The sequence below is a fragment of the Lonchura striata genome, chromosome 10 (assembly GCF_050655825.1).
Source record: "Lonchura striata isolate lonStrDom1 chromosome 10, ASM5065582v1, whole genome shotgun sequence".
In the NCBI taxonomy this organism is placed as follows: Eukaryota; Metazoa; Chordata; class Aves; order Passeriformes; family Estrildidae; genus Lonchura; species Lonchura striata.
This window is the reverse complement of record NC_140712.1, coordinates 8,408,555-8,426,139: the sequence shown is the minus strand read 5'-3', so window position 1 is coordinate 8,426,139 and position 17,585 is coordinate 8,408,555. Positions and strand designations below refer to the sequence as shown.

Genomic DNA, 17,585 nt, shown 5'->3' with positions numbered 1-17,585 from the left:
CATCCTTCTCAAAATATCTAACTTTGTATCCTAGTAAGTAGTCTTTTGTTTGTTTACTGAATGAATAAGTGCATTCTCCAGTCATACTTTTTTATGATCCTTAATAGTTCAAAGTAGGGGGAATCCTTAGAGACTAATTATTTAAAATGTGCAAGTTTTTTCAGGAGAAAATGACCTGCTGAATATATGACATGGTTTCGTCAGAGTAGAATATTCCAGATGGGAAGGTACAGTCCAGAACAATTCTTTGTTAAAGCATGATGCTGATATGCCCTCAGGTTAGGGTGAAATCTGGCTGAGATAAAGGATTATTTCATTGTACAGCAAGGAGGGGCAGATGAGGTGTTGAAGGATTCCTTCTGAATGAACTCTGTCATGGAGGCTGCACTTGTTTAATTTAATCCATGTTCTGAGTGCTGCAGGAATTAAAATTTCTTCTTTTTTTACTTTGAGACAACACAGTGGTGTTAAGTGTCCACTTAAATTAGTGCCTAGTTCTTCAGTACAGTATTAGTGTTCTAACACTTCTTGGATGACACAGAGAAAGAACTTGGTCCCACACATCAGTAAATCAAAAGTGCTGCTGTGAAGTACCAGCAGTGTCTGAACTCAGAGCTGGCTCAAACCTCCATGTCCCCTTCTCCCAGATTACACTAAGTGTAGTTACATTTAGATATGAAACCCTGTGAGCTGCTGAGGCATCCTATACCATCCTATACTTTAAAATTGAAAGTGTCCCATGAATTTTCAAAACATTAAAAGGTACTGCATGGGGCAGCAACTCAAGTGGTAAGGTAGCCTCTTGCTCTACTTAGTTTTGTTTTGTTGTGGAGGTATTTAGCACCCACATTAAGGAGCCTGGGGGACCTAGTGCCAGTAAAGATGTATGGAAATCATCCCTCCTCAAGAAGGAACCATTAACTTTGGAATTTGTTTGTTTTTTTTTTTTTCCTTCCCTAGCCTGAAAGAATTCCTGCCTAAAGAATATACCAAACAAAGAGGGGCTGAAAAGAGAATATTTCAGGTAATTGTGAGGCTAAAAAAAACTACTATAGTTTCACTACCTTTATAAGAAAAAAGTGGGATTCCCAGGTGTATACTTTGTATGTATACAAAGAACTTTGAACTATATAGCTATCAGAAAATGGAGTATCAAGTATTTGACAGCTTTTATTTTATTTCTTCAGCAGATTTATTGTCTTGATCATTTTTTCTTTACTGATGATTATCCAATGTGATTTGTTAAATGGAGAGTGAAAATTAAGTATTTTTAAGATCTTTTTGTCAGTTGCATTGAAATATAAAGATTCATATTTGTATCAAAACAGATTGATGTTTAGGAAAGCCAGTTTTCATTTCATACCTCATTCAAACATGACTCTCAATTCTGCTTGTTAATGCTTGAATTCAGTGCTGTGTGTGACACCCCACTGTAAAAGACTGGAGCAATTAAGTATAAATGGGAACATAAATACTGATATTGTTACAAGTGGGCTCAGTCTGAGTACTCTGGATGCACCAGGTAACTCTGCCCACTGAAATACAAGTTTGGCAATACAATGGAAATTGGAAAATTCTGAGGTCAGCAGGTGAGATGAAGTCTCATGGCTTCTGGAAGGACACACCAGAGATCTGTGATCTCAGCTAGGGAGACAAGTTCAGGAGCAGGAACAGGTCACATTCTTTTTGTCTGCTACACTCCCAACTGAAGAATCCTGTAATTTATTGAGTCTGTTCTACCTTGAGTTTTCAGTACTTCCTTGTAGATGAATATATCTGACACCTGAGTATTTTCTGTGCACCTTTAAGTCAATGTGCAGTGACATTGCAGTTTAAGCAAAAACCAGATTCATTCACTTCTAAGTATTGCAGCCATGCTTTTAATAGCATGGGGGTTTTGCCCATGTCAGATATGACCTATGAGTAATTTCAATCATTATGTGCTTTAGTGCATGGACCAGAAGCTCATCAGTGAGGGCACTGATCTGGGCAAAGAATCAAGAAGGTAGAATATGTGAGGTGTCTTTTTGAAAAAACTTCAGCTGTTTCCCGAGCCATGAAGTTCTGGAGCTTGGCAGGTGCAACATTTGTGCTCCTTGTTCTTTTGGGGTCTTGGTTGTGTTCTCTGCTGAAGTTGACAGATGGGAGCAGCCTGTGTTCTTGGGGTGCAGGAGGTTTTTGGAGTTGCAGTTGCTCCTCCCAGTGCTCTCCCTTGGAAGCTCCCACACTGTTGAGGTGGGCACAAGTGGAGTAAGAAGGCATTTCCCGTGCTCCTGCTGCTCCCCCTGCTGCCATCAGTCAGCATCCAAGAGGTGGCAACCAGCAAGAGGGGAAGATGGGATGGGATAGGGAATCCCACAAACAGGATTTCAATAGTGACATTTGGATGAGGCTTTCAGCACAGTGGTCTGGATAGGAGAGCAGATGCTTGGGTGAAATTTAAATACATAAGATGGGTACCTGTCATTACTTACACGTGATTATCAATGTACTAATGACCAAATTGTTTAAATAAGTAGAGACTGAGTTACAAGACCCATTTAGTTGAGTATTTCAGTATGAAATACTCAGAAAAATCATTGTTTGTTCCTCATCTGTAGAATTATTTTCATGTGATGGGAAAAAATTTTGGATAAGGCTGCAGCTGGCAAAAAAGGCCCTTTGGAAGTACCTACAAGACATGATAAATGGTCAAGTACAAGGTGTGAGGCTGTCATGAATCAGAAGTTTTGGGCACAAATCAGGAATAAATAATCTGTTTCTGGGAAGAAAAAAAAAAGGTTGCTGGTACACTTAACTCTTAAAAGCTGAGCAAAGAGACCTTAATTGTGTGAAACCTAATGGTGTCAAATAGCAGGAATACATAGAATTTTAAACTGTGCCAGAAGGGATTTAATGTGCATGGTCTGAGGCACAGATTGATGGTCAAAGAGGAGTGTTCTATTTGCCCAGGTTAGTTATTTTCTCTGATGTGAGGCATTATATGATAGTTTTGCTAAGATTTCTTCCCAGTAATTTTTTTCAGATATTCTAAATGTAATGATTATGACCTAAGCATCCTGAATTAGATAAAAGCTGTGCCTTTTTTTTTGTTTGTTTGTTTCTAGAAAGCTTTGGTTCTGCCTAATTGATACTGAACTCTCTTACAGGAGCACAAAAACTGTGGTGAGATGACAGAAATAGAAGCCAAAGTGAAGTATGTGAAGCTGGCGCGTTCCCTGCGCACCTACGGGGTGTCATTTTTCCTTGTTAAGGTACCGTGGGTCCTGCTGTGACCATCCTGTGTCCTTGGTTATGGATTGTCTCAGGTGCCTCTCTAAGCCAAGGTTTGCTGCCTCAACCACTGAGATATTTTAGTTTCCTGGAGGAGTATGAAGAGGGGTTGTCTTTTGAACTGAAAAGTAAAGATGCACCGAGGACCAGAGCTGCTTAAAGCATTGCTTGAAAATCATTGTCTGTAAACAGACAAACTTAAGCCTGGAGTTTTCAATTGTCACTGTCTGCATGCCAGTTGCTTCCCTTTGTCAGTATATTCTATCTTGCTTTTCCTTTGTCTTGTGGAAAGCTATATTTGTATGGAAAACAATCTTCCACACCTTGTTACAGGAAAAAATGAAAGGCAAAAACAAGCTGGTTCCTCGTTTGCTGGGGGTCACCAAAGACTCAGTGATGCGTGTGGATGAGAAGACCAAGGAAGTGCTGCAGGAATGGCCACTGACAACTGTGAAACGCTGGGCTGCCTCACCTAAAAGCTTCACTCTGGTAACCTTTCTGTGTGTATTCAGAGGACAAGGGATTTATGTGGCAAGGAGACTTAGAACAGTTTCTGTACTGTAACTTGTTCTATCTCAAATTTTCTGAATCCTTAAGTAATAAATTGGCACACATTGTAGTCCAGGTTCAATCTGTAATTTGGTGCCTCAGGACAGGCCAGTTCCTCAGAAGTGCTGTTTAAATCTTTCAACAAACCACTGTTTAAATCTGGTTTGTGCCTAACTAATGAACCAGTTATCATTCACACTTGTGTAAACAGTTATAATGCTTGTCACTCATAATGTACTCTGTGACTTGAAAGATTTGAACATAAACAAAGTCAGCTGGCTCATTCATGTGTTTGATAATTACAAATTTAGATAAGCTTCATGAATGTGATATTTTGCTAATTATTTGGTCTATAGGAGACCACTGCAACATACATTTTGTATATGAAAAGGTTGTTTGAAGTGACGGAGCAAGAGGCAGAAGCTAGAAAATTGCATTCACTTGATTCATGTGCATCTAATTTCCAGTTGCATGGATGATTATACTCTAGGATTAAATGCTAAAAAAACTTTTCTTCATCCTCAAGTGACTGAATCTGATAAAGTTAGATGAAGTATCTCTTGGGCATTTCAATTTATGAAACATCTGTGAGTATACTGAAATAAAATGCATTTTTCTCTCCTTTCTCAGTCTTACATACAGGCTGGTTTAGAATCTTGGAGTTTAACTTACTGTTGGATATAATAAAATGTCTATACAATTTCAGAATTTGAATTTTCTCACTCATATTTGGTACTATTTCTTCATTTATTTACTTCACACTTTCAAATAAGTTTTGGGTTTTTTCCCCCTTTTTCTTCAGGATTTTGGTGAATATCAGGAAAGCTATTATTCGGTACAGACCACTGAAGGAGAACAGATCTCTCAATTAATTGCAGGTTACATTGATATCATCCTAAAGAAGGTACAGTATTAATGTCTTGGCATGTAGCAAAAAAAAAAAAAGCAAAACTTCAGATATGTACAAACTGCAGTTTTTCTCTCATGGAGTCAGTGTTGTATCTTCTGTTCTGATGTTATATATTTTTACGTGGAAGCAAGCCACTGCTATTTATTACATCCCTAGAATGTGTCAGGCTCAGTACAACACTCCTGGGCTTTACTTTTCTGTCCAGAAGATGACCTGGTGGCTGTGAGCGTATATCCAGGGAAGAGTCCAAAGCTTCAGTTATGGATTTTTAAGCTATAGTGATGAGTCAGGTGGGAAGAAATTACCCTAGAATCAGTATTTAAAACTACAGCCAGGACTACACAACATTGTCCAGATGCTCCTGCATATAATGTACCAAAGCTGAGAAAGTTTTTGGCCAGAAAAACAAGCCAAAAAGCCCCAACAGTGCATTGCTTGAAAACCACTGTGATTAGTAAAGTAAAGAATTAGACCTCAGTTGTACAGAGGGGGATAAAATCAGTGTTTGTGAAGAGGTCAGACTGCCTTGAAACTCGTTTTTATAAAATGTGCCTGGCAGGAGAGAGGAAGTGCTGGTACAAATTTCCAGTATTCAAAAATATTCCAAAGCAAGCAAGTGCAACAGCAAAAAACGGCGAATTTGCCAACAAACATGGAGCTGAATGGTCCCATTCTAAGCATGTTATATAGAAAAGTGAGGTGTTCCAAACAACACTGATTCATTCTTGTCAAAATTTTACTTCATTGACATTCTTTACTGCAATAGATTTTAGTAGCAAGAAATCATGAAGTAGCCCAGAAGAATTTATTGCCTTTGTTTGTGTGAGCAGTAGGATGTAACATTAAGGGTTATGTAAAATAAGAGGTTGAGGAGGATTGCCAGAATTCATCACACAGAATTCATCACATGCCTTTTTCTCTGAGGCCATCAGGCTCAAGTTTAATAAACATCAAATAAATTGCAGGTTTCTGTAGATGCTCTAAAACTTGATTCAGAAGTAGCATTGTTGTCTAGTGCCAAATGAAAGCAGCCTTCTGTCTTGATAGAATACAAATGTGCAAATTTTCACTCCCTGTTCTTTTAATTTTTTTCTCTGCCATCTGCTGACACAGCCACTTTGAAATTAATGAATTAGGAACAGGTTAAATCCTAAACACCCATGATTCATATGAGAAGCTGCAGTTTGTAGTTGTGAGCCCACATAATCTCTGTGATGGATGCATCAGAGTGAGGTTTGTTGCTTTCAGTTGCGTATTGTTAATTCTTGCTGTATTTTGGGCTGGCACAGCTCATTTTGTCCCGTGTACATTGATAGGTACATTTTTTTCTGCTCCAGTGTTATCTGTTTTTCAGACAGATAAAAGTTTGGTCCACTTACATATCAAGGATTAATCCTCTAATTACAGCTTCAGGAGATGAAGTTGTATCCCCCCAGTTCACTCCCCCCACCAGTTCATTTTTGTTTATACTTTTGGGACCTGAGGCTGTAGGGTGTCCTTGGATTCCAGGCCTAGAGGGATGGTTTTGTCTTACCAAAATGTGGAGACAGGTGACTAACACTTTATATGGAGTTTAGAGTTATGCACTATTGCAGTACAGGATTTGAAAAATATAAAGGCTAAAATCTTAAGGCATCACTAGGTAGCACCATACAGTAACACTTCAGCACTTCCCTTATACCTTTGTTCAAAAGGGCACCAGCAGTTTTTCCTTTACATGCTTCTTTTGCCAGGGTTTAGAACCTGGGCTGTTAAATGCTGAAGAGTACATCTCCTCTGGGGGAGGTTGTGTTGTCACTCACTGCCCAACAGCGTGGTGGGTATTCATAGTGTTCAGCACCAGACAAGGTTCTGCAGGCCATTTGTTTACATTTGTGATAAATGGCAAGGAAATGGTGGAGAGAGAGCAAGAAACAACACACATTGTTTAACTTACCTTTTTTTCCCCCCCTCCAGAAACAAAGTAAAGATAGATTTGGGCTTGAAGGTGATGAGGAATCAACCATGTTGGAAGAATCTGTTTCACCTAAGAAGTGAGTGCATGCAACAGGAGGAAATGGTCTGGTTTTAAGTGTGCCACATTTAGCTGTGGCAGCTTTTTCAAATGAAGTAGTACAATTATTACTGTTAAAGAATGGTTTTCTACAGATTATTTCAATAGAAAGAAGTACTGTCCCCAGGCAATTCAGTGGGCTCCTAGCTTCATTCAAGGATTGAAAAGGAGATATTTGTCACAAAATTGTTGGCTAGGGCAACCAGCAATGGCATCATCAACTTGACTCTTGAACAAAGGTGCTCAGGCTGTAATTCAGTAAAATGCTGGTGCAGAAAGGGGAATAATGAAGCAGAGCTGCAAGTAGTTTTTTTTCATCTTCATGTATGATTTACAAGGTTTTAGTTGCTTGTGTTTGCTAGTTCCATGGTTTCCAGTAGATTTGACACCTGTCAGTTTAGTTGTACACTGTGTTATGAGCAGAGCTGGCTTATTTGACCAGCCAAACCCATCAGATGTGTGGTGTGGGTAGGGGAAAGGGTTTGGTACAAGTAGGTCAGGTTATGGTTTTGATGGGAGAGTAACTGAATATAAGGAAACACAGAACTGTAGAGCTGGCCACACACTTGAAAAGGAATGTCAAATCTTTCTGTGTAGTGAGACAATAAGAAGAGATTTGTGACATTATAAGCTGTAATGAACCACTCAAGTCTTTTCTTGGAGCTCTTGAGGGTGGTAGTGTCAGCAGTGTGTATGTGAAAAGTCCATTTGATTTATTGTCAAGCCTGTGGTTTATATGAGATAGATTTGTAAGGTATTTCATGTGGCCCTATGGGAAATTTCGTCTTTTGATGGATCACACATGTTCAGATGTGCTTTATTTTGACGCGGCCCCTTCCAAATCACATCCAGAATATACTGTTAGTTAAGTGCTGTGCAGAGAAGCCCAAAACTTGTAGTAGGTAAATACAAGATTCTTCCATAATGGAAATAACTCTTTTTCCCCTCAGCAGAGTGTTGTTGTTACAGCCTGAATTTCTGTCAACACTTCTAGCTATTAAAGGTTGAATCATGTTTAAATATGAGCAGTATATCTGGCAAAGCAGTTCAGGACTGTGGATGGCAGTTACTTTATTTATTATTCTCCAGTCCAGTATCTGGGGGGCTGCCAGATTATTTGCAAGTACTATGTGTGCTTTTTTGTATCAAAGGGGAAGAATTAAGTTTTTATCCCAGTTCTAGGGAGTACTTGCAAAAGATCTCCTCAAGGTTGATGCTTCTATTTCGTATTGATCAGCCTGTGATACAACAGAAACAAAGTAGTTGTTATGCCATAAACCTTGTTCTGCTTCGGTCTGCCCTGTAAAAGGGGTAAAGCTATTGTATCATGTTAACAAAATTGCACATTGCCATCTTTCCTTGGTGCCTGCTCATTAGTGCTATTAATAACTGATCTGCCAGAAGCCCCAGATTATCTTTTTTCCAGTCTGTTAGAAAATGGTTAGAAAGAAAAACCATAAAGTTTTCCAGCTTCTCCAAACGTTGTAAAATGCAATTTAAGTCCTAGAGAAGCACAGCTGGCAGACTTCCTTTTGCAGGAGCTGACTAATTGTGTGTTTGTTGGCTGTGTTTTGCCAGACCCACCATCCTGCAGCAGCAGTTTAACCGGACTGGGAAGGTGGAGCACGGCTCTGTGGCCCTGCCGGCCGTGATGCGCTCGGGCTCCAGCGGCCCCGAGACGTTCAACGTTGGCATCATGCCTTCTCCCCAGCAGCAAGTCACCACTGGCCAGATGCACAGAGGACATATGCCCCCTCTTGTGAGAAACTCCTTGTTTTGTGTGTGAAACCTGTCTGGGCAGCAAGTAGTCTGAAACAGAAACACACTTCTAAGACCAGGAGTCCTCCTGGCTGTAATGTCCTGACTGTTCTACCAAGCATAAGTTATGAGTATCCCTTAAATATTTAGCATGTCACTTTTTGATTTATTTCCTCATTTTCTTTAAAGCAGGCTCTTCCAGCCTTTTCTTTACTTCTAAGTAGTTAAAACTAGTATTCAAAGGAAAAAAAAAAAAGAAGGTTTAAAGACTGGCAAAAGTAAGTAATTTTAAGGATAAGGCTTACTTCTGCCTTATCACTAGCCCACCAACTTAGAAATTTTTAGCGGGCTTAAATCTGGTAGTACTTTTTTTCATTTAAATTGAAAGATTTTCACATGCCCTAAACAGCATTTAGAGAATATAATCAGTGCTTAAAATCATGACATATTACTAGAAGTATAGTCTATGTAGTGAATTGACCTTGGCTGTTTGCCAGATGCCTGCCCAGCAGGCACTCCTACTCCTCAACTAAAGAAGTCTGTATGGAAGATACATAAGATTAAAAAAAGCTTTATTATCACTATAGGTCAAGATAAAGACAGGGACATCATCAATTATGTTCATGGGCAAAACAGAATCAGCTTGGAGAAAAAGAATTTAATTTACTGTCAATTAAAATACAGTTGGATGGTGAAAAACAAAAGAAAACTAAAAATTCTTCTCACCCACTCCCTTTACACAGACTCAGTTTCACTCCTTCAGTTCTAATTATTCTACTTCTTGCTCACAAGTGCTCAACTTGTAACAGCCCCTCTCTGCTTCTCCTTGCTCCTCCCACTTTTCCCCATCTCCAGCATGTCCTTCCTGTGGGCTGCAGTCATTGAGGATAAACTGGCTCCAGTGGGGGTCCCCCATGAACTGCACTTCCCTCCTGGAGAACCTGCTCCAGCTCTGGGGTCCTTCCTGGCAAGGTCCTGCTCCAGCACAGGCTCTCCATGGGCTGTAGTTCCTTTCAAGGAGAGACCCACCTGCTGCAGTGTAGGCTTCTCTGTGGTCTGCAGAGCAGGTATGGACTATTTGCCCCAACACAGCCCTCTCCACAGACTGCAGAGAAATACCTGCTGCACTTGGCTCTCTCCCACAGGCTGAGGAAACTCAGCTCTGCTGTCTTGAGCATGCTCTCCACATCCCTGTCAGCCAGTGGCATTTGCAGTGTTGTTTCTCAAACTCCTTTTTGCCCTAACTGCCCTTTCTCACCAAGATTTTGCCCTTTGTCACCAATGTTTTCCCAGAGGTGTCCTCAGTGTGGCTGCTGCACTCAGCTGTGTCCTGTGCTGGGTCTGTTGGAGCTGTGTAGAACCAGCTGTGCCCAGCATGGGGCAGCCTCTGGTTAATTCTCCCAGAGGCCACCCCTGCAGCTAAAACTTTTGCCACAGACACACAATACAGACAGCATCCTTCTCTGTATTTGGTCTGTGGCAAAACCCCTTCAGTCTTCTGTTAGCTTATGCATATTGATGACAATTTAGTTTTAGAATAATCCTTGATTGCTTTGGGAGGCAGTCTCAGGAAATCAGTAATGATCTCCTAGAAGCAAATTGAGTTTTCATGTTGCTTGAATGCAGGGTCAGTAAGACAGCTCAGTGGGTTTGTGTGTGTCTGTTGGCCATTGTTTGAGCTGAGAAAGCTGAGCACTTTTATGTGTGTGAAAGTAGAGTGTAAAATGGCATGAGGAGAATCAAAACTGTTATAAGACTTTGAGGGCTTTGCTTTCCCCACTGTGCCAGGAAAAGGCAGCTCTCTGAAATGGCCTGGTGTGGTTGCTGCCCTGCTGTCACTCAGGGTCTCTCCATGCACATATGGCTTGTGCTTGATGTGCCCTCTGGAGCACAGCACAGCCATTGCCTTGCTCTGCCTTGCAGACCTCAGCTCAGCAGGCCCTGATGGGGACCATCAACACCAGCATGCACGCGGTGCAGCAGGCGCAGGCCGACCTCAGTGAAGTGGATAACCTGCCACCTCTGGGGCAGGACATGGTGAGTTCTTCGATCCACACAGAAATGAGCCTGAGGCCTTTGGCTTGTTTCCTTGTTTACCATTGTCCCCAGATCTAAAGCTTTTAAGATGGGGTAAAAATTTTTGCTCTCTTTAAGGAATTCACGTACAGTGGTCCAGCTCACTCTAATCAGTCTCCTGAGACCAGATGTAGCAGACTTCCTTGCATTCCTGCCTGGAATGTTATTGTTTTGTAGCATATGTACCATTAAACACAAACTATGGGCAGTATTAGTGGTGGCACTTAGTGCCTCTCAGAGACATGGAAAATAAGAACAAAATCTGATTTTGTTGCTCATGATCCAGTTTAGGGCAGGAGAATAGAACCAGGGGGTTATTGCTTATGGGGGTCTGTCAGTCAAGAGTGTTTAGCCTTTCTTATGGCATTTACCCTAAAAGGGCAGCTGTTGAAATGTGAGAGCAAATCTGTAATGAATGAATGAACAGAAGAAAATATTTATGAATTATTTCACTTTAAGGGCCTGCTGCTTGTCTTCTGTTTCTCTTTTAAAAGTTCACAAATATATTGAATATATACCTAGTATCTTGCCTTACAGAACCTCACTGCAGTCCCTAATTCTTCTTTGCTTTATTGCTCTTCAGGCATCAAGAGTTTGGGTTCAGAACAAGGTTGATGAATCAAAACATGAAATACACTCTCAGGTTGATGCTATCACTGCAGGAACTGCATCTGTTGTTAACCTTACAGCAGGTAAATTTCAATAGGAAGGATTTCCTTGCAGTCTTTTAACTATATGTCAGTCTAAATCCACTTACATATGAACTGAGTATGGGGCAGCTGCAGAAAATTTTCTTTAAAACATGCCAAGTGTTAAGTGCATTGATATGTGGAACAAACTTGATGTCCCTCCCAACACAATTTTTTCTATCTTCAGTTTCTTTAAAGGTGTAGCAGTCAGTGAAGATAAAATGTAGCTTGCTTATCCAACAGAGTATTTGCAAGGTTACTGCAAGAAAGCATCATTGATCTGGGAGTTGTTAAGGAAAGATTATGTTTTTATTGACAGTGGGTTTTTCTTCAGCAAATTACAGGTTGAGGGAGCTGCGAGTGGCTTAATGGGGACAAGACTGTATTGCCTTAGGTTCTTCTGGTATTGAAGGAGGCTGAAACTGTGGACTTCTCAGCAAATTGCATTGAATGAAGAACTATTGTATTAGAGGATAGATTATTGCAGAAGAAATGTAGAAATCAGAAAGGTTATAGAAATCTAATTTTTTTTAAGTAACACATTACTTAGTAGATTGCTTGGCTGTCTTGAAATGTCTCTTTTATCTCTCACCAGTGTGTAGCTTGTTGTAGCTGCTGCTGTTTCCCTTTAGCCACTAAAGCATTCTGATAATTGAAAAACATTTGCTCTGCAGGGGACCCAGTTGACACTGATTACACTGCTGTGGGGTGTGCAATTACAACCATCTCCTCCAACCTCACTGAGATGTCCAAAGGTGTGAAACTGCTTGCTGCTCTCATGGATGATGAAGTTGGAAGTGGAGAAGACCTCCTGAAAGCTGCTCGAACCTTGGCCAGTGCTGTCTCAGACTTGCTGAAGGCTGTGCAACCTACTTCAGGAGAAGTGAGTAAAGAAAAACTTTTCAAGTTCCCTCTTTTTGGCCATATTGCTTGCACACTAATGTACAACTTCCTTGAGGAAAAAGAAAATGCAAGTAAAGCTCATTTTCTTTGAATTAATGTGTTTCACTGCTACCTCTTACCAGCCTCGCCAGACAGTTCTGACTGCAGCTGGAAGCATTGGACAAGCCAGTGGGGAGCTACTGAGACAAATTGGAGAGAATGAAACAGATGAAAGGTTCCAGGTAATGAGAGAGTTGCTTGTCACTGTCAGAACTGTCCAGTTTTGTTATAAGGAGGTCCCTGCATAAAACCAGGCTGCTCAAAGTGTGGCTAGAAAATGCTGAAGTTTCTCTATGCTAATTGAATCCATTTTGAAGTTGATTTTAATTACACAATTGCAGAATGCTGATTTCATAGGAACCCCTACTTCATTCTGTGCATCATACAGATGCTTCATGGAGAGCTTTCTGCCCTCTATTTCTTCTCATTAAATATAATGGGGTTTATCTAAGTGTTTGCTGTGTCTGTATACATGTAAACATGTAGAAGTTAATAAAATCTTTCGGTAAAAAAGTGGAAAAACCTGTTGTATTGCAAACAAAATTTCTTTAAGATGAATAGTAGCATTGGTTACAAAATCATAATGCCTTATGATTTAAGTGTTGCTGTTAACAGTTTAAGACCAGTGCTCTTGAATCCTCTGTAAAAAACATGTAGATTTTTTCAGTGAATGCCAAGGACATGTCTGAACCAGAACCAAGGGAAGGTAATGTTCAGCAGCAGATAGACCTCTGGAGTGTTCCGTGTGCTAAGGTGTCTGCTAATACAACTTACAGGCCATTTTTATCACTTCATCCAGCAGTGAATCTGTAAACTTCATCAGCATTCTCATTTGTATTCCTAGTTGAATAGATGTATTACAACTCTTGGCTAAGAGAAAGAATTTAAGCATTCTTATTTGTGTTATGGAGTCTTGGAGAAAGTGGGTAAGGAAAGGTGTGGTTTATCATATCTAAAAGCAAAAGAAAAAGTAGTGGGTTTGGTTTTCAGATTGCAAGATTTTCTGCCTGCTGTGAAGTTGAAATTATAAATAAGTGTACTGGAAATATTTTCTTTACTGGAAAGCCAGGTCATTTTAACAGTAGAGGCATTAGAAAGACTCGATCCTACTAAAAAACTGAAGTATACGGGTGGGATTTTAAGTGGGGAAGTGGGAAGAAATTGTTTTAGCTTAGTGACTGCAGGAATTAACACCTAAGTGTGTTTTAATGTTGCAGAGTGAGTTTTCCTTTTACTTTACCAGGATGTTCTGATGAGTTTGGCCAAAGCTGTTGCCAACGCTGCTGCCATGTTGGTACTGAAGGCCAAGAATGTAGCACAGGTGGCTGAGGACACAGTGCTGCAGAACAGGGTCATTGCTGCTGCTACCCAGTGTGCACTCTCTACTTCCCAGCTTGTGGCTTGTGCTAAGGTGAGGCAGTGGTGTTTGTGAAGGGGCAGAGCATCGTGTCCAGCGAGTGCTGCTTGTGCTCCCAGTGGCCTTGGGAATAGACTGCTAAATTCTGTGTGCTCCGGGTGCTCTCTCCATGCAGGTGGTGAGTCCCACCATCAGCTCCCCGGTGTGCCAGGAGCAGCTGATTGAGGCGGGGAAGCTGGTGGACCGCTCGGTGGAGAACTGCGTGCGGGCCTGCCAGGCGGCCACGGACGACAGCGAGTTACTGAAGCAGGTGAGCGCGGCCGCCAGCATCGTCAGCCAGGCCCTGGGCGACCTCCTGCAGCACGTGCGCCAGTTCGCCAGCAGGGGCGAGCCCATCGGGCGCTACGACCAGGCCACAGACACCATCATGTGCGTCACCGAGAGCATCTTCAGCTCCATGGGGGACGCTGGTAAGTTCCTTCCAGGAGCGCTGCACCTTTCAAGTCAACAAAATAAAAATCCTTCTCTGTTTTCTGCTTCTAAGCTACTGCTGTTGTCATGGGTAGTGATCCAGCCCATAATCTTAATCAGCAATGTGCACATAGCTGTGTGCTAGATGAAGTAAGTATTCAGTGAAAACAATCAATACCGTGCTAAAGGAACACTGTAATATTTGTTTTCTGCCACTGCTTCACTTCATAGTATTGTATAGCAATTTCTCATCTCCAAATAAGAAGATAGGCACCTGGGCAAATACTTCACAGTGACTGGTGTTACTATGCATAGATTTTGTTGTAGGTTTTTAAAAGTGCACCTTCTGAAACAAGAAACAATATGTTTTTGGCTAAAATCATCTTAATGGTGCTAAGTGTTTTCTGACAAAGTTCTCAGTTTATATTAGACAAAAGATAATTCCCTAGAAACACAGGAAGAAGATGGGTAATTTTTATTGAAGGAGTGAAATCTTGGCTGTGATTTGAAAGCAAAGTTGTTGGTCTTTGCTGGGACAAGAGTTTCTTTGAACTGTATATTCAAAATTACCTAAAAATACTGATTGTATGTTTTTGTCTTACTATCTAGATTGCAAATACTATGCTTTTTTATTCATCTCCACTGTAGTGGTTTCTGTCATTTATATTGGGATCCAAGATTTGTTTATGAAGCTTTCAAGTTATATATATATATATACGTGTGTGTGTGTGTGTATCATTTTCAAGTGAAAAAATACTTCAGCAAATGTAAATTCATTTTTGCCTTGTGAACCAATGCTGAGTTTTGAAACCAAGGCTGAAATGCAGAGAGGAGAAGGTAAAGATGCAGCTGTGCTCCCCAGGTGAAATGGTGCGGCAGGCCAGGGTGCTGGCTCAGGCCACCTCCGATCTCGTCAATGCCATGAGGTCCGATGCAGAAGCAGAGATCGACATGGAGAACTCCAAGAAGCTTCTGGCTGCTGCAAAGCTCCTGGCAGATTCCACAGCCCGCATGGTTGAAGCTGCAAAGGTACCAGGAAAAGGAACTGTCAGCTTAAAACTGAGGTTTTAAGGCTGTACACAATGAAGAGAGGGTGTGTGGGATTTATAAATAGGATCTGGCTGATAGTAAAAATGGTTTCTCTTATCCTGTAAGAGTTGGCATTTAATGACATTTAATAATGGTGCATTCCAAAACCCAGTTTATTAGCTACCTGGATTTTTTTGGTTTTAAAAGATTACTTTGTTCTACTTTTGCTTTCCTGTTTGCATAGCCATATAGAGCCGTTACCACCAGCCTTGAGTCCTGCTATGGTCCAGAGTCTTGTAGCAGTGCAAGTGGAACAGCAGAACCACAGCAATCTCTTACTGGAATCTTTACAAAGCAACTCCCCTCTAAGAAACAGTTTCCTTTACCTGGGGAATCTTGCCTGTGTTGTTCCCTCCCTCCTTGTTTTCACAAGAGACATAAATATCACGACTTTTCCATTTCTGTGTGGAAACCTGTTTCAGTTTGCTAGGAATGAATATGTCCTTTGAATTGTTTCTCAGATCCTGCACTGAAATGATTTTTACAGCAGCAGGGCCAGCCATTCTTGTTGGGACTCCAGAAGGCCTGTGTGCCTGGCTACCTATCCTTGACTTTCAGTATTTTCTGACTTGAAATTGAGAAGATCTGCTGTGTTAAACTTCAGGTTTTGGACTGCAGCTACTGAAAGACATATTGAATTGGGAATTTTAAAAACTGGTTTTTTTTAAAAACCTGTATTCATACAAGTACATTATTTCAGAGCAAAGGAGAAGCAGGTAAAAAAGGCTTTTTTCCCAAACACCTGAAGTGGTATATGAAGCAAATGTTCAGCTTTCTTCCTCTAAGTACCAGACATAGACAGTAAAAGCCTTCCACTAGAAACAGACTTTCTGCTTTGAAGTTTTGTAATACTTCAGTGTTCCTCTAATTTTCCTTATGACAATTTAAGGAAAATAATGCTAATGTAGCAGATACTGTCTGAACTTCAGTCTTGATGCTCATCCACATTTTCTCCATTCATTTTCACTCAGACTTATGGTTTTTGCTTGGAAATTTTGTGCAGGGAGCTGCAGCCAATCCTGAAAATGAAGATCAACAGCAACGTCTGAGAGAAGCAGCAGAGGGACTGCGGGTTGCTACAAATGCCGCTGCACAGAATGCCATCAAGAAGAAAATTGTCAACAGATTAGAGGTTGGAAACCATATAGTGAAAGATCTAAGCAGAGAATGGTAGTGCTGTAAGCTCAGTTCCAGAGTACAGAGCTTAGAATTAAACATACCAGTATATCATAACATTGTCCTCAGAAAATTGAGTAACTTGTATCACAGATGTGGTAAAGTGGTGTACGAATTTGACTCGGAAGATGTTTGATGGTGGCTTAGTCCTAAAATTAAACAGCTGAGCTGAAATGGCTTCATTGCTGTGTTAATTTATCTCTCTGGTGTGCCATTTACACACAGTATCTCTTGGTGCCTTTACTAGGATACAGAGTTCCAGATGAATTTCTGTACAAAGTTGGTTGAATCACAGCATGTCCAATTAATCTGGGAAATTACTCAGAGTCAAGAAGCAGAAACCAGGAGTAAAAAGATATATACTGTCTAGCGGCCCAGCCAAGAGGGAGAAAGGCAGTTTAGTAAGAAGAAAATATCATGGAAGCTTATTTTATGGGCAAAGTTTGATCTTTACATTCTCAACTAAAATGAAGAAAAGGCAGATAAAAAACCCAAACTTTTCATAGTTCCTGGTTTGCAGCTGTGATTTTTGCATTAGTCTGATTCAAATGCAGTAAGGTGGCCATGTTCCAGAAATACATTATTGCCTAAGTACTTCTGATTTTTAGTTCTAGAGAAACTTAAAGGCTGACGTCTGTCACTGCATTCAAGAAAGTTTTCTTGGATTTTCTAACTGCATTCAAGAAAATTTTATACGAAGAATATTTTATATGTTTTGCTGTTATATACTGCCTTACAAAGGAGTAAAATGTGTAATAAACTTCATGCTTGCTTCTATTTAGTGGGCCAGTTAGTGTTGTACAACATGTTGAAGCACCTTGGATAAATTGTTGAATTTTTATTTTTGTAACATAGAGATGTTGATAATAACATTTGAAGAAGGTGTTCAGAATGCTTTTGGCCTCAGAAATAGCAGTGTTTTGTACCTCTGTGTCATTTTAGGATCTTTGTTCTTGCTGTAGAGCAGTCTCAGCAGAAACTGTCTCCCTTGTGTCCTGGGTCAGAGGTATCAATGTAGCAGTGTGCAGCACTGCCTGTGCTTTGCCTGTTTTCTCTGGCTTTCTTAGGGAGCTCATTGTTTAGACCATTTCTGCTGTTTGCAGTTCACTTATCTTCCTCTTGTTGAAACCTAAGCTGTGAAAGAGTAAGGGCATAGAATGCTTTTAAGTCTGCCTGTTTCTTTATTGGCAAATCAGAGATGGATAACAGTATTCAAATCATTTTCACCTTGAGAGAAGAGCA

The 17,585-nt window shown here is 40.6% G+C and overlaps 1 protein-coding gene across 12 annotated transcripts in view; it reads left to right on the top strand.

Annotated features, from left to right (window-relative positions):
• The window catches only part of TLN2 (talin 2), a 142,011-nt gene that overhangs the window by 65,228 nt on the left and 59,198 nt on the right, over nucleotides 1-17,585 (top strand). For all 12 annotated transcript variants that reach the window (XM_021554185.4, XM_085588178.1, XM_021554184.4 and 9 more), the window contains 14 exons: nucleotides 961-1,024; nucleotides 3,150-3,254; nucleotides 3,607-3,762; nucleotides 4,625-4,726; nucleotides 6,689-6,765; nucleotides 8,364-8,544; nucleotides 10,467-10,580; nucleotides 11,203-11,311; nucleotides 11,983-12,191; nucleotides 12,334-12,432; nucleotides 13,494-13,661; nucleotides 13,783-14,077; nucleotides 14,941-15,107; nucleotides 16,171-16,299. In XM_021554185.4, the coding sequence (XP_021409860.2) occupies nucleotides 961-1,024; nucleotides 3,150-3,254; nucleotides 3,607-3,762; nucleotides 4,625-4,726; nucleotides 6,689-6,765; nucleotides 8,364-8,544; nucleotides 10,467-10,580; nucleotides 11,203-11,311; nucleotides 11,983-12,191; nucleotides 12,334-12,432; nucleotides 13,494-13,661; nucleotides 13,783-14,077; nucleotides 14,941-15,107; nucleotides 16,171-16,299 (1,975 nt within the window). The remainder of the gene's footprint in view (nucleotides 1-960; nucleotides 1,025-3,149; nucleotides 3,255-3,606; nucleotides 3,763-4,624; nucleotides 4,727-6,688; nucleotides 6,766-8,363; nucleotides 8,545-10,466; nucleotides 10,581-11,202; nucleotides 11,312-11,982; nucleotides 12,192-12,333; nucleotides 12,433-13,493; nucleotides 13,662-13,782; nucleotides 14,078-14,940; nucleotides 15,108-16,170; nucleotides 16,300-17,585) is intronic.